Here is a 25650-nt window from a genome sequence, read left to right on the forward strand (position 1 = left end):
CTCACCTTCGTGCTGAGTGCAGTATTGCTATAAAGCCGTAAAGATTGCCTCACAAAAAATACGTTGGAACCATACGAAAGGAATCTGCTCACATTATTTGATGACATCCACTTCAAGCATTATTCAATATAAATAAATGAATTACGAAATGTTAAAACTTGAATTTATTTTTTCAGAAATTACAGTTTCCACCGCCTTATTTTTATTAAATTTATCTGTTTATTTACCACCTCAATTTCGGCAACTGCACCATTCTTCCAGTCTCAGAAACAAACAGTGCTAAGAGATAACTCAAGTTTAGGGAAACACTTTAGCCGGACGAAGTGGCCGTGCGGTTCTAGGCACTACAGTCTGGAACCGCGCGACCGCTACGGTCGCAGGTTCAAATAGTGCCTCGGGCATGGATGTGTGTGATGTCCTTAGGTTAGTTAGGTTCAAGTATTTCTAAGTTATAGGGGACTGATGACCTGAGCAGCTAAGTCCCATAGTTTTAGGGCCATTTGAACCATTTTGAACCACTTTATTTTTGAAAATTTGTAGAAGCCAGTTTTTTTTTAAGTAATAGCTCGGCTTTGTACTGTTTTGAAAGAGAATCTTTCCGTGGAACTGAATTGGTCTTTTAGCAGTTAATGTTATTACATCCTGTTCCTTCAAGAGATACAGCAGCCGAAATGGCGTTGTCTTTTCCGGATATACTTCGCTTATCTGGTGTGGCACTGGATGACTCAGAGAACTTTCCATGCCTCACCAGCACGAGATATCGCATGCTGCCCGATAAACTTTCTTGATTTTTTAAAATAAGTGTTACGAATTTCTCGTACGAAATCAAGGTATAACGTGATATTCGCATTTGTATGGGCCCTTTTAATGTTCCCTCTTAGTCATCCTTTTTTTGTAGCTCCTGAAGATGAGATTTACGTCCTGAAACCCAGATCATGTGTACGATTTTATCCTAATAAAGGATTTTTCAAGTACGACTGGGACGAATTTATTCATCAAGAAAGATTTTAGCAACAGTTGAGCATATCCCGCAAAGAGTATATTAATAACTTAGAAGCCAGTTGAAATGCTCGCACAGTCGGAATACGTGAACGTAAGTCGGCAGTGTGTCGTTGGGATTCGACGCAGCCAATAGCGTGAGAACGTTGCGGCAGCACGGCCCCCACCATGCCCTCCACGGCTCGTAAGAACGTGTCACGGGGAGGGACGGCCCAGTAGTTGCGGAGAAACAGTCGCGGCGACTGATAACGCGTCCGGCTGTCTCGAGCGGTTCCGCAGGCATCTGTCACCCCACCATTGAGTGCAGCCATGGCCTTGGAGCCGGACCGCGACGGCGTCAGCGGGTCGAGAGGCTCCGCGGGGGACGGCCTGCAGCAGGAGCAGCGCGATGACAGGGTAAAGGCCCACAAGAGGCGGCTGGCCATCGAGAACGACGCCTTCTTGGAGCTGGACGAGATGCTGCCGGTCCGCAGCTCCAGCAGCGGCTTCGTCGACAAGCCCGCCGTACTGCGTCACGCCATCGCCTTCATGAAAGTTTCCCGGTTCTACCGGCGAGATCTCCCGCCGCCTCCGAGGTACGGTTTTGTGACACAGAGGTCATCGTCGTGGCGTAAGTCGAGAAAACAACTGCAGGAACTTGGTATCTAGTTCATAAACTGCCCCAGATTTTTAACACTAGAACCGCTGATATTTGGACATACCTAGAGCCGTGGCTGGGTCACTAATCACCCGCTGTCTTTTCCTTTATTTCCCCCATGTCAGTGGGTTATTATTACTGTCAATGAATCTATTGTTAGAAGCACCAGGAAATTTAGGATGAAATTTACAAAAACAAACAAGTTTTACACAAATTATAATTTTGTATTTTAAAACTTGCATGCATTTGCTGAGTGTTTTTACTGGCTAACGTTACATAATGAACACAAATAATAGTCTTTTGATGTACATTTTTTGTACACGCTTTTATTGCAGATGTGACATTTTACAAACCTACATCTACATCCATACTCCGCAAGCCACCTAACGGTGTGTGGTGGAGGGTACCTTGAGTACCTCTATCGGTTCTCCCTTCTATTCCAGTCTCGTATTGTTCGTGGAAAGAAGGATTGTCGGTATGCTTGTGTGTGGGCTCTAATCTCACTGATTTTGTCCTCATGGTCTCTTCTCGAGATGTACGTAGGAGGGACCAATATACTGCTTGACTCTTCGGTGAAGGTATGTTCTCGAAACTTCAACAAAAGCCCATACCGAGCTACTGAGCGTCTCTCCTGCACAGTCTTCCACTGGAGTTTGTCTATCATCTCCGTAACGCTTTCCGTTGGATCTTCTCTATCTTTTCTATCAACCCTATCTGGTACGGATCACACACTGCTGAGCAGTATTCAAGCAGTGGGCGAACAAGCGTACTGTAACCTACATCGTTTGTTTTCGGATTGCATTTCTTTAGGATTCTTCCAATCTCAGTGTGGCATCTGCCTTACCGACGATTAATTTAATTTGGTCATTCCATTTTAAATCACTCCTAATGCGTACTCCCAGATAATTTATGGAATTAACTGCTTCCAGTTGCTGACCTGCTATTTTGTAGCTAAATGATATGGGATCTATCGTCGTATGTATTCGCAGCACATTACACTTGTCTATATTGAGATTCAATTGCCATTCGCTGCACCATGCGTCAATTCGCTGCAGATCCTCCTGCATTTCAGTACTATTTTCCATTGTTACAAGCTCTCGATATACCACAGCATCATCCGCAAAAAGCCTCAGTGAACTTCCGATGTCATCCACAAGGTGATTTACGTATATTGTGAATAGCAACGGCCCTACGACACTCCCCTGCGGCACACCTGAAATCACGATTTGTTTCCCTCACAGCTAGACTTTACAAGGCAACGTGTTCGCTTTTTTTGTCTGTCAGGAATATCTTCAGGTCTGACAGGGACTCTAGTCTTTCTAGTCGCTGTGTACTTCTCAGCAAGCTTCTCCCCCCAGCTGCAGGATGAAATCCGTGAGTTTCAATTTTTTATCATTTAGAGAACTGAACAATACCCACGCATTTATCCCAGCCAAATCCAGCAAATTGCAAAATGTGTGGACAGGCCAACGTCTCGACGGTGCTTTGACAGAGTATTTGAGAGACATTTGGTAGACCACGTCCACGCCATATTTAGAGCAGTTATAAAACGTAACTGTATCTGGCTTCTTTTTTATACCATCCTTAATCGTCACATAAGGATACACAGTGCTCAGACTCTGGACATTTTTGTTGCTCTTACCCTGATAAACAGTCAGTGTGGTATCATCTTCTTTCAACAATACTGTGCCCTATAACTGTTCTCTTGCCTTTTTCATACAGACTGGTATTTCCCTGCGAGATCGATTTATTGTGCCCACAAGACTAGTAGAATTAGCTTTCAGTGTCTCAGAGAGCACTAAATAGGTGAAAAAATTGTCACATGTGACATTTATTCCTTTGTTGAGGTAAGCTTGCATCAATTTTTGTACAACAAAGTCACCAAGACGCTCATCACTCCCTCTAGTGTCATCCTTTCCTAGATAAGGGACAGCATTCACAATATATTTTGAGTCTTTATCTACTTTTGCCCGTATTTGTCCGGTTTTGAGGCCATAAACTGCGTGAATCTGCAACGGCACTTTCAAGGAAAATACTGTTCGTCGATTGTTACATATGGACCCGGTATGTGGCTAGACTGTGCATTCGCATTGAACTCATTCCAGATTTCTGATACCAAATCAAACTTGTCTTGTCTTAGTCGTTCTGATCTTGTGGATCTATTGTCAAATCTGAGATAACGCATTATCTCTCTGAAGCTGTCTCGAGCCATTGTTGATTTCACAAAATTATTTCCCCACTTCACTGACCACAATGTGTCTAGTTCTAAGTTCTTAGCTCCAATAGCACCACGGACATACAATATAGCTATAAAAGCTTCCAGTCCACTCATCTGAGTTCAGTACAAGACGAGCTTCAGTTTCTGTACATTTTACAATATGTTCCAAAATTTTGTCCGTTCATTAGATGCCATGTACTGTAACACGTCTCATTCAAGTTTCATTTTGCATGCAGAGATGGTCCTGTCCTGTCTTTGAAAACATTCTGTTGTCCATATCTTCCAGCTGAACAGTTACCTATTACTCCAACTTTCCAGGTTGTTCCATCTGGTGCTACAATATCGATACCTGAAGGAAACTGGAGTAGTCCAGAACCCTGGGCATTTTGTTGTCCACTCCGACCTTGAGGACGTCCACTTCCTCGAGTTGAATTAGTCTTTGTGGCAGCCGTTCCTGTAATAGTAGTTATACGTATTAGAACGCGATTTAATATTGAATATAGTGTGTAATATTAGAACAGAAAAACACCTTCATAAATGTAATATATAACTTGTAAAAATTCAACATGAAACAAAGTATAAACATAAGTGTTGCAATTGAAATTAGTGTCTACGCAACATATACATAAACAAAAATTATTGTGAAACAAACACATAAACAACCATACCTTTCTCATCAGCATTCAGTAGAACCTTCTCAGACGTAACATCTTCTTCTGATGAAGAATCCGGAACTATTGGCGATGGAAATTCTTCCTCAGATAAGGACTCCAGCGGTTCACCCTCAGATTCATTATCTAAAATCACATTTAGAGCATTTATAATGTCCTCTTCTGTGCGTAGAAATTTAGCCATAATATATTCGTAAGTTACAAGCACTATCTACACAAACAGAATGCACTGCTAAACCCTTTTTCGTGGTACAAAATTCTGGGTGCGCAATATCTGCGTACAAGGTCAGACTTGTTTGAATCTCTCTCCCTGCTGAAAACTGGAACGTCAGCCGGAAGTGAAGTAAAACGAGTTCTGCGATTGTTGACCAAACAAAATCTAACAATAGGCGTGAAGCTACATGAAAAATGCGATTGTTATAACGACTGCACCGGGCGGCTCAGAACTGACCCCTCTGCAGTTCTAGGTGAATCTTCATATTTCTCTTTTATGTTTTCGCCATAAAATGTGAAATGAAGTATAATCACTAATTACCTTATTTCATAAAAAGTGACAGAAATGTAACACTCTAGGCAATAATACAAAAGAATGACCAACAAAAGAATTATCTAGTGTTAAGAAAATACCAGAGCTACAATTGACATCGCAAGAAATGACTATAAACTCCAATGTCTAAAAGCTATTACTGTTAGCGGGCTGAGCAGATGCAGATATATACAGGTAGCATTAGGACCATCACGCCCTCTTTTACCTGTCATCAGCCTTTCCGCAGTCTATTCATTACGACAGGAATTTTATAAATTTAAGGGGTTACGTGCACTTCTTTCACACTGTCCTGGGCAAGCCTTTTTATCTCTGAATGACAGCTGTAACCTACATCCAACTGTATTCGTCTCTTGACGTCTCTCTAGCATTTTTATCCCCCATACTTTTCTGCAATACTAAAGTGATGATTCTTTGATCTTCCTATCAGCCGAACACTTCGTTTAGTTACGCCACAAATATCTTTCCTTCCCAACTCCATTCAGTGCCTCTGCATTAGTTACACGACCTATCCATATAATGTTCAGAATTATTCTGTAGCGCCGTATTTCAAAGGTTTCTATTCTATTCTTATCTTACCTGCTTATCGTTCACGCACAGGACATCGAGTGCACTCCAGATGCTTGTTTTGCTTTCGTTGGTGTTGATCTTACATTCTCCTTTGAAGACACTGTCCACACTATCCATCTGCTCTTCCAAGTCCTTATCTGTCTCTGACGAGATTAGAATGTCAGCGGTAAACCTCAAAGTTTTATTTCATCTCCCCGACCTGTAATACTCCCTCCACATTTGGGTTTACTTACTCCCTCCTCAGTCAACGGATTTGATAACATCGGCTACAGCCCTGTCCCTCTTCCTTCTCAGCTATGGCTTCCCTTTAATTAAGTCATTACCTTCGACTCTTATAGCTGCAGTCTGCTTTCTATACACGTTCTATACTGGGTGGTCAGAAACAGTCTGAAAAACGTCTGACTGTGTTGCACTGGAGGCTGCACTGAGAAATAATTTTCAAAAAATCGACAGGTTGCGTCGTTTCGGAGCTATTCAGTACTGAAGTTAGTGATTCTCGTCGTTGGGTGCGTAAATTCAAGCACTTGCTCCCACTAAAATGCGGTGACTCACAGATATCTGCGGATCCATAAGTTACCACTTGTTAAAATGGTCATTCCCAGTTAAAATATATATTGTTTGTTCGATTTGAGGAAACTAAAATAACAACCAGGCTGGTGACACTGTCTCTGACAAACTGCTTGAATTTAATGCGTTTCAGTGTTAAATACTCGTAATTCGGAAACAGCTCCAGGTTTAGATCGTTTCTTCTTAACAATTATCTTTTAGCACAATCTCCCCTGCAGCACACTTACATGATTCTCAGACTGTTTCTGAAGACCCTGTATAGCCTTTCGCACCGTGTATTTCACCTTCAGAAATTCGTAGTGTGTTCCAGTCAAGAGTAAAAAGCTTTCTTTAAATCTGCAAGTATTATAAACATATGTTTTCCTTTCTTTAACCTGCCTTCTATGTTAAGTCGTAGTATTAATAATGTCTCGCATGTTCCTGCTTTTCCCCGCAATCCTATTTAATCTTCTTCGATGTCATCTCCTACAAACTTATCCACTGTTCTCTAAATAATTTGAGTCACCGTTTTGCAACTATGACTTGTGAAACTGATAGTTTGTTAATATTCACATCTGTCAGTACCTATTTTGTTTGGAATTGTTACATTCTTCTTTAAGTCTGAAGGTATTTTCCATGTCTCATACATCTTGCACATCAGGTGGAATAGTTTCGTCGTGGCTGCCTCTGCCAAGCATATTAGTAGTTCTGAGGGAATGTCGACTACGATAGTAGTTTTCTTTTGATTTAGGTCTTACAGTGCTCTGTCAAATCCTTCTCGGAGGATCATATCTCTCATTCCATCTTCCTCTACTTCCCTTTCCATAATACTGCCTTCACTTACATTAACCTGGTATAGACCTTCCCTTGTAACTTACACCTTCCAGCTTTTCCCTCTTTCTTTAGTACTAGTTTCCCATTTTTGTTGTTAATTTCATACAGTTGCTTCTCTTTTCTACAAAGGTCTCATTAAATTTCCTGTAGCCCGTATCTAGCTTTGCGTTAGTTGTACATACTTCTATAGACTAGCATTCATACCCTAGCCACTCCTTCTTACCCATTTTGCACTTTCGTCGAAGGCGTCCATTCCGTTCATGAGAAGTACAACAATAGAGCAAGGCCTAGCAGAGATCAAGGGAGAAGCAGACAAAGAGAAACGTACACAGGGGAACAAAATGTGGCGTGACTGATTGAGATTTGAGAAGGGAAGAAATCGCTACGGGAGAAGACAGGTGCATTAATTTCATGTTTCATAGATGGACAACTTGTCTTATCAGCTGATATAATTTTCGTCTATTTGCACTAAACAAATTCATAACAGTAAAAATTATTTTGTATGTCAGTGGTAGTGGTCATTGGAAACTGACTTCAATTTTATTGACTTATTTTCTCGTTCTAGGAAAGGCTAATGCATTGATGACATCTACAGGAACTATAGAAGGCGACCAACCCTTATTCCTTGTCTTCTTACAATTACACATGTATCCTGCTTCTGCTGTACCAGCTGTTGCGAAGCGTGTCAGTAAATCCTGTATCGTCTGCTGTAACAGAGACCACGTGTGGAACTGAGAAAAGTTGCCACAAACCCACCTGATGGCCCTTCTAAGACACTCCATTCGTTGGAGCCTTTGCGTCATGGTCAGACTTCTGTTTGGGTATCACATACATACATTCATACGTACGCATTCTAAAAGATTAATGTCTTATCGGTGCAACCACTCTTTTCTGTTATTGGCTGCTCGTTTCAGTTCCATTCAACTGTCGTTTTCCAGATACTTCCTCCTTGGCCGTCCACTTCCTTTCTTTCCCAGCACTTTCCTTTCAAGAATGTTAATAACGCAGTTTTTCCTATCAGGGCCGTAAATGATGCAATATGGTCTCTGATGACTTGCCAAACAAATTTTATTTTTCTCTTCTCTATTTTCTTTAGTAATAGTCTTTCTTCGTTGACTTTCCTTAAGACTTCCGGTTTGGTTTTTCTTTCCGTTCGGCTCTTTCTTGTCATTTTCGGCCTTTCCTTATTAGGGCAGCTTCGATTCCTTTCAAGTTCACCCACAATTCAACTATCACCTCAGCAGAGCTGTATATACAATATAGACAATTTTGCGAAGGATTTTCTGACACCTGACTCAATATGTATGATAATGCAGCCCTTCTCCTCACTTCCATTAAGCACCTCTTGTCCTCCATATTTATGTTACCGACATAAAAAATTGGTTCACAAATTCAATTTTTATATTATCAGCTTTTATATTGGTTTTAGTTCCTCCCAAATCATTCTGCACTACCATTAATTTAGCTTTTCGTCTGTTATGAATATCAAGTACGACAGGCAGCATTTTATTCTTTTTTTTCGGAGTATGCAACTATTACAACGTCAATAGCAAATTTGAAACAATGTATCCTTTCACCAATGACTTTCATTCCTTTTGTCTTCTCCTTCCTCAATCATCATATATTAACTGAATAGCAAGAAAGAGAACGTTCTTGTCTAGCTTATTTTCTAATCCTGGCCTCTTCCACTACATTGCTGATGTTGTTTCATTGTGATACAGTTGATTATTTATTCTTCTGTCCTTCTAGTCCAGTCCTATATTCACCGATATTATAAGGAGTAGCTCCCAGTTCACATTATACAGAGCTTTGACTAAATGAAGGTAAGGTAAGGGCTTTTATTCATATCCATCTTACTCTCATGCAGCATGCTAGGCTTTGCCAAAATTGCTTCTCTTTGCCTTCTCTATAACCAAATTTCTCTTCTCTGATATACCTGTTCAACATACCTTACTAGTAATGTTTGGATAAAATCAGTAAACCTACATCTACATCATATTCCGCAAGCTACCTAACAGTATGCAGCCGAGGATTCTTCTGATGCCACTAACCGATCTCCCTTCCAATTCTCCAACCGGGTGTGGTACTTGGGCAAAATGAGTGGGTGAGCTTATGTATTAGCTGTAATTTCTCGAATTTTCTCATTGTAGTCATTTAGAAAGATGTTTGTTGGAGGAAATTAATGTTATCCAACTCTTCCCATGGAAGGTGATCACTTAAATTTCAAAAATAAACTTAGCCGTGATGCACAACGTCTCTCTCGGAATATCTGCTCCTGGAATTTATTGGGTATCTCTGTAATGCTCTCGCGTCAACTAAACGATCCCGTGACGAAACGCACCTCTCTTCTTTTGATCTTCTCTCTCTCTCTCTCTCTCTCTCTCTCTCTCTCTTCTATCCGTCCAATCTGTTACGAATCTCAGACTAATGAACAATACTCAATAATCGGTCAACAGGTGCCTTGCAAACTACTTTCTGCGTAGATGTGTTACATTTCTTTAAAACTCTTCCTATGAATGTCCGTCTGGCATCTGCTTTTCCTACGTTCTGGTTCAAGTGACCATTCCACTTAAGATCACTCTGGATAGCTGTTTACGGTAAACAGCAATTTGTCAACAATAGTGTAGTTGTACAGTTGTGGATTCATTGTCCTATATATGCGCAATGTGTTACGATTATTTACGTTCCAGGGTCAGCTGCCAGAGCCAATACCATTCCTCAACCCTCTGTAAGCTATTCTGCAAATGATACTACTGCCTTCTGGAATTCGCATGTTCTTATAGACAAACATATCATCTGCGATCAGACTGAAGATCTTCGGAAGCTTGCTACTAGATCCTTTATATGAACTGTAAACCCTAGCGGTCTTATCACACTACATTGCGATACTATCGAAATTACATTTGTTCGTTTTGTTCCGTTAAGGGCGAAGTGCTGACAGCGACGTATCGAATCCTGTCTGAAAGCAATTCTTGAATCCGATCACAAATATGGTCAGATACTCAGTAATCTCGCTTTTTTTCACTAATCGGCAGTACGGGACGGTTCAAATGCCTTGCTGTATTCGTGGGACGCTGTATCAACAGGAGAGCCGTCATCTATAGCGCTATGAATCTCATGGAAGAACAGAGCGAGCTGAGTTTCGCAGAATCTCTATTTGGGGAGCCAGTTTTGATTTTTAGAGAGATTTTCGTTTTCCAAAATCGTCGTAATTTTGAGCATTAAGCATGTGCCTAAAATTATGTGTATGTATCTCACGACCCTTCCTAAAACGGGAATGAATCTATCAGTGTTTCTCTTAAGTATACATAACGTCACACTTATTACACTCAGATGTTTATCACGTTAACGTGATCCAGCACTATCGTTAATTAAACTAAATTTGACAAATGAACTAAATGACAAAACGGTATGCAAAGTGTGACGTTTGTATACAACACGATTTCATTTGACTGCGCAATGTTGCGGAAAATTTCATAAGACCTGTTTTATTAATTATGACAGAAAATGGTAACTTACGAAATGTGTCGAAAGCATGACAACCTATACCATATAAAATTGAGGTCATGATCCGGCTCTAGGCTCGTAGTCAATGAAATGTAAGTTACGTGTTCCGACTTCAGCAGAGGAAAATTTAGGTCTTTGTGATCCTATCGTCAGAGCTTCAGCAACCTGAACGGTTTAAAAAGGTTTCCAAAATTTAAAATCTGCAGTAGTGAGTGCAGATAAAAATAATACTGGCGCGGATTTCATTTCTCTTAGCCACATGTATCTCTATCAATATTCAACAAGCTTTTGTTGTATCTATGTCAAATGGGATCACATAAATGGGTTATTTTACTTTCGTCTCCTTGAGAAGCCACCATGTACTATATTCAAACTAATTTGCCAAGAGAATGGTTATAGGGCTTTGCTAAAATCTATACATTCATCAAAGAGTTATACGCAACCCTTCGGGGAGTATAGCATGCCCTGTTACAATCATCTGAATGATGAAATCCTAAGGGGACGAACAGTAACTGAATGATCTGAATGATGAAGTTCTAAGGAGACGAACAGTAACTGACGCCAAGAGTTTCAGCCGAGGTCCTAAATATACATCAAAATAATTTTCTTTACGGGACGTCACGGTTTTTCAGTTCCGTAGTATACTTATTCTATGTAAATTAACCAACAGCTTTTTTTTTGAGGTTCAGGAATTCAAAAGCAGTTCTGTACTCTTTCTGCGTTACGCATTCCATTTTCCAGAATGTGTGCTTGAGGCAAAGTGTTCGAGTAAAAGTGCATTACTAAACACATATCTGTTGTCATAGGGAGATAGGAAAATAATTTATCGTGTTGTTAGACAAAGGATATGGAAGGAATCGCAACTGATATTAACTCAAATGCTGTAACTCTAGTTAAATAATGCTTCCAGAGATGAGTGCTTTCAGAAGATATTAAAACATAGGCATTTGAATAGAAATATTTGTGACTTCCGGAAGACAAGGACATACACACAAACACACACACACACACACACACACACAGAGAGAGAGAGAGAGAGAGAGAGACGAAAACATGGAAACAACTAAATCGTGGGACATGTGGTTTATCTCTAGTCTAAATAAATTAATGTGTTTTAATACAAACACTGCTATTATCTATAAAATTTTAGCATAATGGCAAATGCTTAATACCCCTTTAGCGACTCTTTTTGGTGTTGTATTCCAAGAGACGTAATTATAAATTCTGTTCACCATATTTGGCATCCTATGTCCTCACCTTTATCCCAACAGCTAAAAAGAATTTGTGGCTGAAAAAGTTTTTTACAGTAAATAGGTTATGGTACCGATACTTGTTGATAAATATTTTCCAGACCTTCTGAGGTCTCAATACTGATGTTGCAATTTCTCACTAAGGAAACTCAGTACTGAGTGTCTGGTCCACCGAGCGAGGTGGCGCAGTGGTTAGGCACTGGACTCGCATTCGGGAGGACGACGGTTCAATGACGGGTCCGGCCATCCTGATTTAGGTTTCCCTAAATCACTCCAGGGGAATGCCGGGATGGTTCCCTTTCAAAGGGCACGGCCGACTTCCTTCCCCGTCCTTCACTAATCCGATGAGACCGATGATCTCGCTGTCTGGTCTGCTTCCCCAAACAACCCAAACCAGTGCCTTGTCCTGAAATGGGTCCAGGCCCAAAACTTTGTGGAAATGTTTACATAGAATGCTAAGTATATCACGGTGTCCTAATGCAGGAAATTACGTCATGGCTCCAGATTACAATTTTACATCTACATCTACATCCATACTCCGCAAGCCACCTGACGGTGTGTGGCGGAGGGTACCCAGAGTACCTCTATCGGTTCTCCCTTCTGTTCCAGTCTCGTATTGTTCGTGGAAAGAAGGATTGTCGGTATGCTTCTGTGTGGGCTCTAATCTCTCTGATTTTATCCTCATGGTCTCTTCGCGAGATATACGCAGGAGGGAGCAACATACTACTTGACTATTCGGTGAAGGTATGTTCTCGAAACTTCACCAAAAGCCCGTACCGAGCTACTGAGCGTCTCTCCTGCAGAGTCTTCCACTGCAGTTTATCTATCATCTCCGTAATGCTTTCGCGATTACTAAATGATCCTGTAACGAAGCGCGCTGCTCTCCGTTGGATCTTCTCTATCTCTTCTATCAACCCTATCTGGTACGGATCCCACACTGCTGAGCCGTATTCTAGCAGTGGGCGAACAAGCGTACTGTAACCTACTTCCTTTGTTTTCGGGTTGCATTTCCTTAGGATTCTTCCAGTGAATCTCAGTCTGGCATCTGCTTTACCGACGATTAACTTTATATCATCATTCCATTTAAAAATCACTCCTGATGCGTACTCCCAGATAATGTATGGAATTAACTGCTTCCAGTTGCTCGCCTGTAATAATGTAGCTAAATGGTAAGGGATCTTTCTTTATATGTGTTAGCAGCACATTACACGTGTCTACATTGAGATTCAATTGCCATCCCCTGCACCAGTTGCATCCCGCTTTCATTGGAGGAAAGGGTGGAGGCCTGCTGTGGTCTGACAGCAAGAGCACTCTCATGGTAATTCCATGTGCCCAGACTACAAGTCTGTACGTCAATCTCGTGATTCGGCCTGTTGTGCTGCCATTCATGTACAGTTTTCCAGAGGATATTTACAACAGGATAACGCTGGCCCACATACCGCTCGTGATTCGGCCTGTTGTGCTGCCATTCATGTACAGTTTTCCAGAGGATATTTTCCAACACGATAACTCTGGCCCACATACCGCAGTTGTAACCCAACATGCCCTATATAGTGTGTCAACATCCTGCCTTCGCCTGCTCGATCACCAGAACTGTCTCCAGTCGAGTACATGTAGGGCATCACCGGACGACAACTCCACTGATATCCACAATGAGCATTAAAAGACCCTATATTAATCGACGGTGTGTAACAGGCATGGAAATCCATCCAACTAAAAACATCCGGCACATCTGCAACACAGTGCGTGAAGGTCTGCATCCTCGAAGTCCACGTTCTGGCTAGTGTCGTACCAGCATTTCAAATTTGCAGTGGCGTATCTAGCTACACGTGGTCGGGGGATAGCGTCTTTGTTTTATAATCAAAACGTCTTCGTTCCAGGGTTCGATCCCCGCCACTGCCTAAATTTTGATAAATAATCAGCATTGGCGGCCGAAGACTTCCGGCATAAGAAGTCAGCCTCATTCTGCCAACGGCCTCTCTTCTATCAACCCTATCTGGTACGGATCCCACACTGTTGAGCAGTATTCAAGCAGTGGGCGAACAAGCGTACTGTAACCTATTTCCTTTGTTTTCGGATTGCATGTCCTTAGCATTCTTCCAATGAATCTCAGTCTGCCATCTGCTTTACCGACGATCAAGTTAATATGGTCATTCCATTTTAAATCACTCCCAATGCGTACTCCCAGATAATTTATGGAATTAACTGCTTCCAGTTGCTGACCTGCTATTTTGTAGCTAAACGATAAGGGATCTATCCTTTTATGTATTCGCAGCACATTTCAGTTGTCTACATTGAGATTCAATTGCCATTCCGTGCACCATGCGTCAATCGCTGCAGATCATCCTGCATTTCAGTACAATTTTTCATTGTTACAACTTCTCGATACACCACAGCATCATCTGCAAAAAGCCTCAGTGAACTTCCGATGTCATCCACCAGGTCATTTATGTATATTGTGAATAGCAACGGTCCTATGACACTCCACTGCGGCACACCTGAAATCACTCTTACTTCGGAAGACTTCTCTCCATTGAGAAGGAGATGCTGCGTTCTGTTATCTAGGAACTTTTCAATCCAATCACACAATTGGTCTGATAGTCCGCATGCTCATACTTTTTTCATTAAACGACTGTGGGGAACTGTGTCAAACGCCTTGCCGAAGTCAAGAAGCACGGCATCTACCTGTGAACCCGTGTCTTTGTCCCTCTGAGTCTCGTGGACGAATAGCGCGAGCTGGGTTTCACACGACCGTCTCTTTCGAAACCCATGCTGGTTCCTACAGAGTAGATTTCTAGTCTCCAGAAAAGTCATTATACTCGAACATAATACGTGTTCCAAAATTCTACAAGTGACCGACGTTAGAGATGTAGGTCTATAGTTCTGCACATCTGTTCGACGTCCCTTCTTGAAAACTGGGATGATCTGTGCCCTTTTCCAATCCCTTGGAACGCTTCGCTCTTCTAGAGACCTACGGTACACCGCTGCAAGAAGGGGGGTATACGTATTTCAGATAAGTTATGTTTGTATTAAAAAGTAATATGTAATGAATCACAGAGGCGTTTTAATAAATTTAAATCTATCGTTTGTACATATATGTCTTCAAAAATGGCTGAAACAAATTTATTATTATTATACATTACAGGAGTCCATTCACCCCCTAATTTCCTAGTACACGTAATTATAATTTTACTTCCGATCGGTTCACAATTCATTGCATTGACACTTAAGTTACATCCTCTGGAGGATTCTGTGCAATGTAATAAATATTTGATAATACAGACATCGGTATAGGTATTTTTCTTACATAAAAACGGTTTTATAGTTAGGTTACATTATCTTAGTTTCTGCTTGGTGAGTTATTTATTTGTCCTGTTCTGTACATCACATTATGAAAGTGAATCTTTAGTTGCTTGGCAGTAGTATCAAAGGAGTAGCTTTATTAACTTATTGCTCCTTTTTGCTTGGTATGCGATTTGTCACTCTACTACATTTTGAGAAAAAAAGTGTTAATACAAACAAGTATTTCCATACTCACATTATCAGTAGTTAGATGTGGACTTTAAATGGAAACTCTTCCGGAATTCGCTTGGGGTAGATCAGGGAAACCAGAGAAGAGTCAAGATACAGAGTAACAAAGAATATCATCTGATATAAATTAATTATATGGACTTTGTTAACAATTATCATAAAACTACTGTCTATGTTACCTGCATTAACGAATTTGTATGAAAACGTATTATTTTTAAAAAGTTACTCTATACTCAATCAATCGCCGGCCGCGGTGGTCTAGCGGTTAAGGCGCTCAGTCCGGAACCGCGCGACTGCTGCGGTGGCAGGTTCGAATCCTGCCTCGGGCATGGATGTGTGTGATGTCCTTAGGTTAGTTAGGTTTAAGTAGTTCTAAGTTCTAGGGGACTGATGACCACAGCAGTTAAGTCCCATAGTGCTCAGAGCCATTTTTTCTATACTCAATCAGAATAAACAGCTCTTTCAAGTATTCAGATTTTATAAAAATTGGTGAGGTCAGTGACTCTATTACAATATTAATTAAACATTTTTTCCGCCTCAGTCCCTTTCTACCACTATGCATTAGCATAATACGTTTTGGCAGTAGGCTGCCATCCTCATGTGCTTAACAGTTACATCTACATTAATTTCATTTACATATTGTTACAGACTGCGAAGAAATCTAATGCCAATGAGGTTATGTAACGAAATTTATACACGTAAAGAAAGATTAATTTATTTCAGTGTTTCTTCACTAAGTCATTTGTTTCAGTTGTCTCAGTGATATCTTTACTTACATTTTTGCTCAGTACACACTTACCTGGCAAACAAAGAACAAGAATAAACACAGCACCATTACTTAACACATTCAGATTTAGTAGTTTACAATCTGAACAATCCTAGCTGGTAAGGTATAACTTATTGCAGTTACTAAGATAGTACATACGCTAAAAATGCAAGACTTTTTAAAGAAGCATGTTTATGTCATAGTACTTACAATATTGTAAGATTAGGCTATTTATATGTTCTATTTATTCAGTATTAGTAAGTGACTTTTTTGATTGTATTTCTTTATATTAGTAAAACATATATTTTACGATGGAGAAGCACGACTCACGATCCAAATTCACAGGTCACAGCTCACCGTTACTCTTCTTCCACCTTCGAAACTTCGCTTGAATAGCTCAGTCGGTAGAGCATTTGCCCACGACAGAGAAAGGTAACCTACGTGGTTCGATTTCCACTCCTCCACACCGTTTTAATATGTCAGGAGGTTTAAAATCAACGTGCACTCCACTGCAGAATAATAATTAATTGTGAAAACAATGCCCTAGTTTGTGGCTAACCTATTTCTCTGCAGTATCCTTTCTTCCTGGTGTGCTGTCCCCACAAGGAATTCATAAGAGGCGCTGTGAAGTTGGGAAGGTAGGAGAAAAGATATTGGCGAAAGGATATCTTTGAGAATAAGGGTGGGGGTAAGGGGTGTAAGTCATACTTGGGTAGGTCAGTCGGCAGATCACTTACTCTTTCAAGTCAAAAGGCCCTGCTTCGTGCCCTAGCCCAGTACACATTTGTAATGTACCAACAAGTTTCTTTCGTGGAGTGTTACAAAGTAGAGGCATTTAGGGATTTTCCATCAAGATAAAATCATATAAATCACACAGCATTTCGACAACATATCAACATCTATTACCGCTGTCCTCAAGTATCATGACAAACTGCATGTCGCTTAACTCCTCTAGGGGCCATACTTGTTCACTTATCCTGCTAAGACACTGCTTCAAAACCACCGACTGGCAGTTAAAAATCTTGGAAAATTCATATTTCACATTGTTTAATATACCAATATAGAGTATCCTTGAGAAGTAGCACCAACGTCAAGAGAAATGTAGCTTACGTTGACCTCCAGGCAAACAGCAGCCTAAATCTAGATCTGGTCAACCATTAGGTGAGTGCCCTGACCTGTGGCACTGCTAGACAACAACGTACGAATTAGTAAAGACAGTCCACATAATTCCAACACACATAACAATGCTTCAGAACCTGGTGACAGGAATTATTTTTATACTGCTATAATATGACTGATTTTCCTGACTGAAGAATTTAGTATAAACCATACTTACCACTTGTCGTTATTGTTGTGGAGTCGTAGATGTCGACAGATATCGCCAAAACCACTAACATTGGACTGGGACTGATAAACACTCAAATAGGATAATAAACTAAACTGTCAGGCGGAATTGAAGTGAGGAAGGATCGAAAGAAGAATGTCAGAATTGGGGGATTTACGTAACAAATGCTAGATTTCATGTACATACACAACAAATTAAGAAATGCAACACACAAATATATTCAGAGGACGCTGTGTCAAATCAAAGATTAAATAATGCAAATGAATATTAAAATATAACCTCTTTTAGCCACTATCTAACAGTTCTATTTTACCCAAAGCATGAAGCAGAAACTTATGAGCAGTTTCCTATTTCCTACTTCCAGCCTGATATCCCGCCAAGGAGTGTCTGTATCACAGGAGTTTTCACACTTGATTTCTAGCCGCCCACTGAGAGTTTGCACTTCGGTGCAAAGATAAATGCATCAGTCATTGGCGCGAGTCATGATGTTGGAGCCCAGTGATCATTTAGAAAATTCCATGCTACTGGGTCAACTGATTTCGTCGCCAGGTGATAAAAGGTGACAAAATCACCTTACATAAAGATAAGTAGCGGCAAGGAACTTCGACATCCTTCTATGTTAAAGTAACTATTAAATAATTAATAACTTAAACAACGCCGAAGCATAGTTGCCGTATGTTTCAGTATTCCACACGTAGGTCTTCAACATTTGTTTCCGTTCAAGTATTATATTCTTTGCAGTGAATATGTTTCTCTTCTCATTAAAACATTCTTGGCCTGTGAAATTCTGTATACAATCTCCTTGTAGCTTCTTCCATCACTCGTGATTTTACCACCCAGATAATTAACCTCTTTTGCTTCCTCAATTGTTTCATTTTTCAAATTTACCTCAGACGTTATTTCTTCGTTTCTACTGCAGACTACAACTTTTCTTTTCTGTGTGTTTATTGTTTATGAGATTCCTCCTCCGCTATTCCATTCACTGTGCTCAGGATTTTTTGTAGGTCTCCTTATCTTTCTGCAATTACTGCTGTATCATTGGTAAATCTCAGCATCTCACCTTATCTCCCTACATAGTTACTCCTACATTTACTGCTTGTGTCATCCTGTCGATTTCCTTCTGTTCGTACAGATTAATTAAGTATGGGGACAGGGTGCAAACTTTCCATATTCCCTTTTGAATGCTAGCTGGTTCCTTTTTATTATCACAGCGAACTATTCCCATTTCACGTATGTAGGCGTTATATGCTGCTTGTTCGGAAAATCCCATTGCGGACTTCTAGGTCTTACAGAGGGAAGTGAGTACACCTACATAATATTCTGAATAGGATTTCATGTCCGGAAACGTACCATTTCCGTTCTACGACGGTTTAATTCAAATATTTAACTCTTCCACTTCTGCTTGAGGAATTGAATTGTCATGCCTAAGTACAATTACTAGGAAAAAATTCAAAATGAAACATCAAGAAGCATCCATTTATCACTTAAGCACATTTGTTAGTATTAAAACCTAAACATTACGTGTTTATATTATTCCAAATGGAAAAAGAACCCAGCATACTGTATGTACAGAACAGCACTGATGCATTTCAACAGCCGCATAATGTGGCGACTAACAGTGTTGTTAACAGATATCGTACCTACGAAGCATGTTCTGATACACATTCGCCATTCCACCTGCAGTACCATAAATTTCTAGAGCAGTGGCCTGAACTCGTTCCAGCAGATCTTCCTCTGCCCGTACGAGTATCGCAAATTAAACATTGCCTACGAACCCACAAAAAATTGTTCACGTCATCCTGTCTACCCTGTTGTATATCAGGACAAGCAACTCTGAGACTTCTCTCTTTCCCTCAGCAAACGTGTACGCGTTACACATCTAAACTGAAACCGCCATAGAATGGAAAGGGTATGTTTCCGCACATGGTTTCGTAATCAAAATACTATGTACTCAGTCGCATCTACAAGGGCTAGAAATTTGTAACTGGAATTTCCAAACACCTCGTATAAGTCCTCTCTGTCTAAAGCTGATATCTAAACGTCACATGCTTTATCAGTAAATTTTTTAATTTTTATTTACTTTTAATTTTTATCAGTCTACTGACTGGTTTGAAGCGGCCCACCTCGAATCTGTCTCCTGTGCTAACGTTTTCATCTCAGAGTGGCACCTGCAACCTACTTTCGCAGTTCTTTGTTGAATGTGTTACAGTCTCTGTTTTGCTCAACAGATTTTACCATCTAGAGCTCCCTCTATTACCATGGAAGTCATTCCTTGATGCCTTAACAAATATCCTATCGTCCTCACCCTTCTTCTTGTTAATGTTTTTCATCTATTCATTTCCTCGCCGATTCTGCGGAGAACTTCTCCACTGCATACCTTATGGGTCCACATAATTTTCATCATTCGTCTGTAGCACCACATCTCAAACTCTTCGATTCTCTTTTATCCAGTTTTCCTACGGTCCATGTTTCACTACCATACAATGCTGTGCTCCAAGCGTACGTTCTCAGAAATTTCTTCCTCGATTTACAACCATTGTTTGTAATGGTACACTTCTCTTGAATGCAATTTTTGACATTGCTAGTCTTTTTTTAAGTCCTCTTTGCTTCGTCCGCCATGCGTTATTTTGCTTCCTAGGTAGAAGAATTCCTCTTGACTTCATATAGTTTCATCACCATTGCTGCTGTTAAGTTTCTCGCTGTTCTCTTTTTTACTATTTCTCATTAGTTTCGCTTCTCCTCTATCTACTCTCAATCGGTATGCTCTACTCATTAGACTGTTCATTGCATTCGACACATCCTGCAATTCTTCTGCATTTTCACTAAGGACAGCAACGTCAGCAGCGAATCTAATCATTGATATCCTTGGCCCCTTGATTTTAATTCCGCTATTGGTCCTTTGCCTTATGTCCAGCATTGCTTCTTCGCTGTGTAGATTGAACAGCAGGGGCGAAAGACTATATCCCTGTCATACACCCTGTTTAATGGGAGCGTTTCCTTCTTGGTCTTAGACTCTTATTATTCCCTCTTGGTTCTCGTACATGGTCATCATCCGTCTTTCCCCATACTTAAGCCGGCTTATCTCAAAATTTCGAACATCTTGCAGCATTTGGCACTGTCGAACACTTTCCCCATGTCGAAAAATCCTTTGCAGATGTCTGATTTTTTTTTCATTATTGCTTCCATTGTCAATCTCGACCTCAGAATTGCCTCTCCCGTGCCTTTACCTTTTCCAAAACCCAACTGACCTTAATTAAATACAACTTCAATTTTCTTTTCTGTTCTTCTATATATTATTCTTGACAGAAACTTGGATGGATGAACTGTTAAACTGATTGTGCGACAGTTCTCGCACTTTTCGGCCCTTGCAGTCTTCGGAATTGGGTGGATGATATTTTTCCGAAAATCACATGGTGTATCGCCAGACTCATACTCTAGATCTGCAAATATTGTAAATGTACTCTTGCTCTTCTTGAGCTGTTTTCCTATCACTTGTCTCATTAACTCCCTCAAAAGCTGTTCAGAAACGCCTACACAAAAAATTAATGAATCAGTTGCAGACTTTGGAAGTAAAGTCCTTTTTTGATGAATGAAATTATACTATTAAGTCTCAGGTTGTTTTACATGGGCAGTGTATTAGTTAAGAGTTACAGAAAGCGTATAACACTACCGTCAGTCTGCTACTGCTATACCATAACCTTAAAGTAGGAGGCAGGTCTTGATATAAAATTATCTAGTTAAAACAATTATGGTATAAAGCAACAGAGCAGTGTAGCCCTCTGAGTGGAATTTTGTTGTGTCGACCGTGTTGTACCTAACGGAGGTGGCTTATCGGAAGTGAAAGTCAGAATTACGGAAATACTTGAACAGTAACAAACAAAATTTTGCCTATCTGCACTGTTTAAAGGGTAAAGAAAACGGTCGACAGCCTAACTAGGCAAGAGAATGATTAACATTCTCGTTCAAGAAAATAGTTATTAGTAACTGTAATGGATAAACACAACCTATACTTTGTCACACGGGAGTGCAGTGAACTCTGACACGTACATATGTTTACGTTAAGATTGAAGCTAGCAGCTAGAGCAGCACAAACTATTACCAAAAATATAACAGATACCGAAACATACTATTAATTTCAGGGCTTACACAAACTGAATGGTCTTTATAACGTTATTATTACTATTCACTGCAGAATCATTAATTGGATATAGGTTAAGTCTCTCTCAGTTAAATACTTTACTATTTAAAATGAAAGTTAATTGGAATCCACTAACAGGTTGCTTCTCACTATCATTTGAATAAAGAAATTATGGTTTTCCTAATTAGTGGTCTTTCCGTTACTTGTTACCGAGCATTAACCCAATAGACAAACTGTGGATCCTGTTATATTATTAATAAGCACTTCTAATACACAGGAGAGACAAACACTTAGCAAACATGAGTATATTACGTTTCACACTGCAGTTTTCCACTTTTACTACATTGAGAGACAAAATTAACATATATGTAAGACACTGACTCACCTTCTGAGATTTACAACAGGCAGTAATGTGATCATTTACTAAGCAAAACTTTATAAGCCTCAGTCTTATGAACTCTCAATTTGAAGTTGGCAACAGTACATTAATAAGCAGTTTTATTAGGAAAATTACTTTCAGCAAGCATCATTAACTTTAACTTTCTTTCTACTATGTTCAAGAATCATCAATTAGCAAAACACTGGGATTTAATGTTCTTTCAGTAAGGACACTGGGAAATCACATTAGTTCAAACGGAGAGGAACCTGAGAGGTGTTATGATAAGGAGAAAAATCAAGGTAGGTAGATAAATTCATTTATAAATTACCTTATATTTGAGCACACTAACACATCCATTAAGCTGATCCTTCACTGTACATTGCTATAGTGCTCCATTACAGTGATGGCGCAATGTGGTGGCTATTGCATGTCGGTACGTGGAATTGCAGGCAGAATTGCTGGACTCTGACCATTCTTGGTGGCGATGATGAATACCAATTCCAGAGTCGTTCCAGCTATTTATCCATCCATCCGAGGCATTGGAAAGTAGCAGAAAAAGCCTCTCTCGGAACCAGGACAACGTGCAACTATTAGATGGCAGTGCACAGTTCGGTAGCTCGTCCCCGACTTGTAGCTCGTCCCTGTCGTCCATGACTGACTCTCAGTTCCACCTTTTCCACCTAGGCCAACCACAATTTGCGCGCGCTACACAGTTCCGTTCCCGAGGGGAACCACAACAACTTATACATACAGAATAACTAAGAACACTAAGTGAGGATCAGCAGTTTACATAACAGCAACCAAATTCATTAAACAAAACTGAATATTTGCACATATTGACATTTCTACAAAAAATTATTCACACAGAAAGTACAATTATATACAGTAAGTTTTGTTCCCTCCAAATGGGTCAAAGAATTTAAATGACAGATACACTACATTGCATAGAATCATATCATGACATCGAAGTTCTTACAAAGAAAGAAGTATACAGTTCTGTGTTATCTGTTCAATCAAAAACATTTACAGAAGCTTAACAATGTAATATTAAATGAAACAAAAAACCAAAATAAATCATTGGAGTATCAGAGCTATGGTGTTACGACCTCTGTTACTATTTATGTTGCAGATCCTGTGGTGGTTTGCAGTGGGAAACAACTGAAACATTGACGGATGCACTGTCGGGGTTCGTCTTCATGTTGGACGGCAACGGGTGGATCCTGTACATGTCAAATTCGGTATCCAAACATCTCGGCCATTCTGCGGTCGAAATGATGGGCAACAACATACGGAACTACCTGCACGACGACGATATGGCAGTCCTCTCCAACCTTCTCAGACTGCCGGTGCGCGGCTTGACGGATCGGGGCGAACCGTGCCAGATGCTTTTGCGAGTGACCAACTCCCTCCGCAAATGGCGGCCCAGCTGCAAGTCTGTCTGCAGCCGCTACGCTGTGGTGCTGTGCTCTGGCTACCGGCGGCTCTGTCAGCTGACCGAGTCGCCCATCTCCGAGGACAATCGCAGCAGCAACATCCTCCTCTTAGCGACTGGTTACACTTTGCCGCACTCCTACCTTCCGCAGTGCGAACTGGAAACGGGAAGCGGGATGCCTGTTCGCAGTTCTCTGACATTTTTGGGACAGAGGTGTTTCGTGTTTCGTTCCAGCTTGGGTTTGACCCCTTTCTACGTCGAGGCTGCCGTAAAAGAGCTTACAGGGTACGAGACGTTTACTTTTTCACGTAGCTCGTTGTACCATTTCGTTCATCCGTGTGACATAGAGAGTGTTCGCCGGTCCCACAACGACGTTCTGGCTAAAGGCCATTCTGTAACAGGCTACTATCGTCTTATAGTTCGATCAGGTGGCTGGATATGGATGCAGAGCTATTTCTCTGTAGTTCACGCTGCAAGCACAACGAGGAAGAAGTTCATCCTCGGCGTAAATTACGCAATAAGCGGCGTGGAAAACTCTCGTTTAGGATCCCATGACGTCAGCTATCCGAATCACTTCCTCTCACTACGTAAAGGACCAGGAATCTCCGACAGGGGTAAAGCAATGGAGTTATGTCGTAGAGAATGGAAAACTCCGTTGAAGTCCACACCTAAGAACGTCAAGTGTTATGGGAATTCTGATCAGATTGCCATTCTTGGAGGTGCAGGGAGTGCACAGAACAATGACCACAATACTGCGCTGGCAAATAGTTGCGCGCGCTCTAATTTCACGAAATCATTAGCGGCCAGCGAAAGCGTCAGGAACGTGCAAACCCATACACTTTGGTCCCAGCCCCAGCGAGAAGCAGACGGAATCAGGAGCAATGCTTCTGCAGGACGCGTAAGTGTGAACACTGCAGGTCTTAGTGGAGGTACAGTGCATCAGAATTTACTGGGCCCCCCTCAAAAACTGGTGTGTCGTGATCGCTGCAGAACATTCGCTAGACACGTCGGTCGGATTCCTGGACCGCAAGATTGGAGATTGCAACGCCTTTCACACCAGCCCATGGAATCGCTAACACTGAAGTTCATTTCTGAAGCTACCCCGTTCACCGACGATGACAGTAAAGCTACCAATAACTTAATGTTTGACACAGGCTTGTTAAGCGGCAGGCTTGGGATCCAAGATCGCGGACGCATTCATGCCACCAGTGTAAAGCCAGCGCAGAATCACAATACTGTAATAGATACATACCAGCAGTTTCAGTGGACGAACTCCTTTGCAACACCGATGCTGCCAGCAAGAGAAGACTTGACTCTACGGCAAGTACCAAAAATGCCTTGCAGAAAAGGCAACCCACTGATGGGCCGTGGTAGTCCACAAGTTGTACCAAGCTATCGCGACACGCGATTCCCAGCGCTGCTCCCCGCTCAGCCTCTTAATTCCGAAACGAAATATCCCCAGCAAGCTGAGGACTGCTCTTCTCGATCCCTAACTAGGAGTACACTTAAAGCTCCCATGCCAGCGTGTCGTTTTCAAAGTGGATTTTAACCCAGCAAAGCCTCATTTCAAATATTGCTCTCGTGTCTGCGTAATTCTGTCACGTGTCTGTGGGAAACTCCATGAACAGTATGAAACATTAGGTTTCAAAGTGACGTGAAGAACGAACATCTGTACAGGATTTAGACGCGCCTCCAGTGTTCGGTGGTATGAGAACTTTGCCCAGAGCGAAGACTGGTACGAGAATCAATGTAGTACCAGCTGACAGTTACGTGGAGCGTAGGTTGCACAGGTTGCAAGAGTGTTGCTGCTTCCATTCACCAGTAAATGCAGAAAATTCGGAGTGAAATGTGGATAAAAATTTTAAAAAATGGTGGTGTTAAGAATGATAAAAGTTAGAGTTTACAACTATGTTTAGTATGTTTAAAACGATGAGTCACTTGTGACGTAAATATGACTGTAGACCTAAGTTTAGGAAGTTTAAAACGATGAGTCAGTTGTGAAGTAAATTTGACTGTTGAGTTGTGTGTTACTAATAAGGTTACTGTTTGCGCATTTCATCGCCAGCGAAGATATTCATAATGCTTTGTCATTAGTACAACACCTATTTGCTATCAGTGTGTTCATATGTTGCAAGCATGTGTCTGTATAAGTATTACCTGAAAAATGTTTTAATTTTTTATCAGTATGGAAAATGTTCAGCTTCTGTAATAAAATGGTGCTGCATTTGTAATCCAAAACAAATAAATAAAGAATTTTGTGGTTATTGCCAATTGCACTTTCAA

The 25650-nt window shown here is 40.8% G+C and overlaps 1 protein-coding gene across 1 annotated transcript; it reads left to right on the forward strand.

Annotated features, from left to right (window-relative positions):
* The first annotated feature begins 1210 nt into the window (after positions 1-1210).
* LOC126335455 (single-minded homolog 1-like) lies at positions 1211-25650 on the forward strand. Its single transcript, XM_049998747.1, has 2 exons — positions 1211-1574; positions 23065-25650. Exons 1-2 carry the CDS (start codon positions 1309-1311, stop codon positions 24914-24916), a joined length of 2118 nt encoding a protein of 705 aa, XP_049854704.1. The 5' UTR covers positions 1211-1308; the 3' UTR covers positions 24917-25650.

Source organism: Schistocerca gregaria, chromosome 2 (genome assembly GCF_023897955.1).
Source record: "Schistocerca gregaria isolate iqSchGreg1 chromosome 2, iqSchGreg1.2, whole genome shotgun sequence".
Classification (NCBI taxonomy): domain Eukaryota; kingdom Metazoa; phylum Arthropoda; class Insecta; order Orthoptera; family Acrididae; genus Schistocerca; species Schistocerca gregaria.

Excerpts from the sequence above, each read along its gene's own strand:
- LOC126335455 (XM_049998747.1), top strand. The coding sequence starts at position 1,309 with ATGGCCTTGGAGCCGGACCGCGACGGCGTCAGCGGGTCGAGAGGCTCC. Across the intron at positions 1,575-23,064 it reads GATCTCCCGCCGCCTCCGAG|ATCCTGTGGTGGTTTGCAGT; the intron begins GTACGGTTTTGT and ends TTTATGTTGCAG.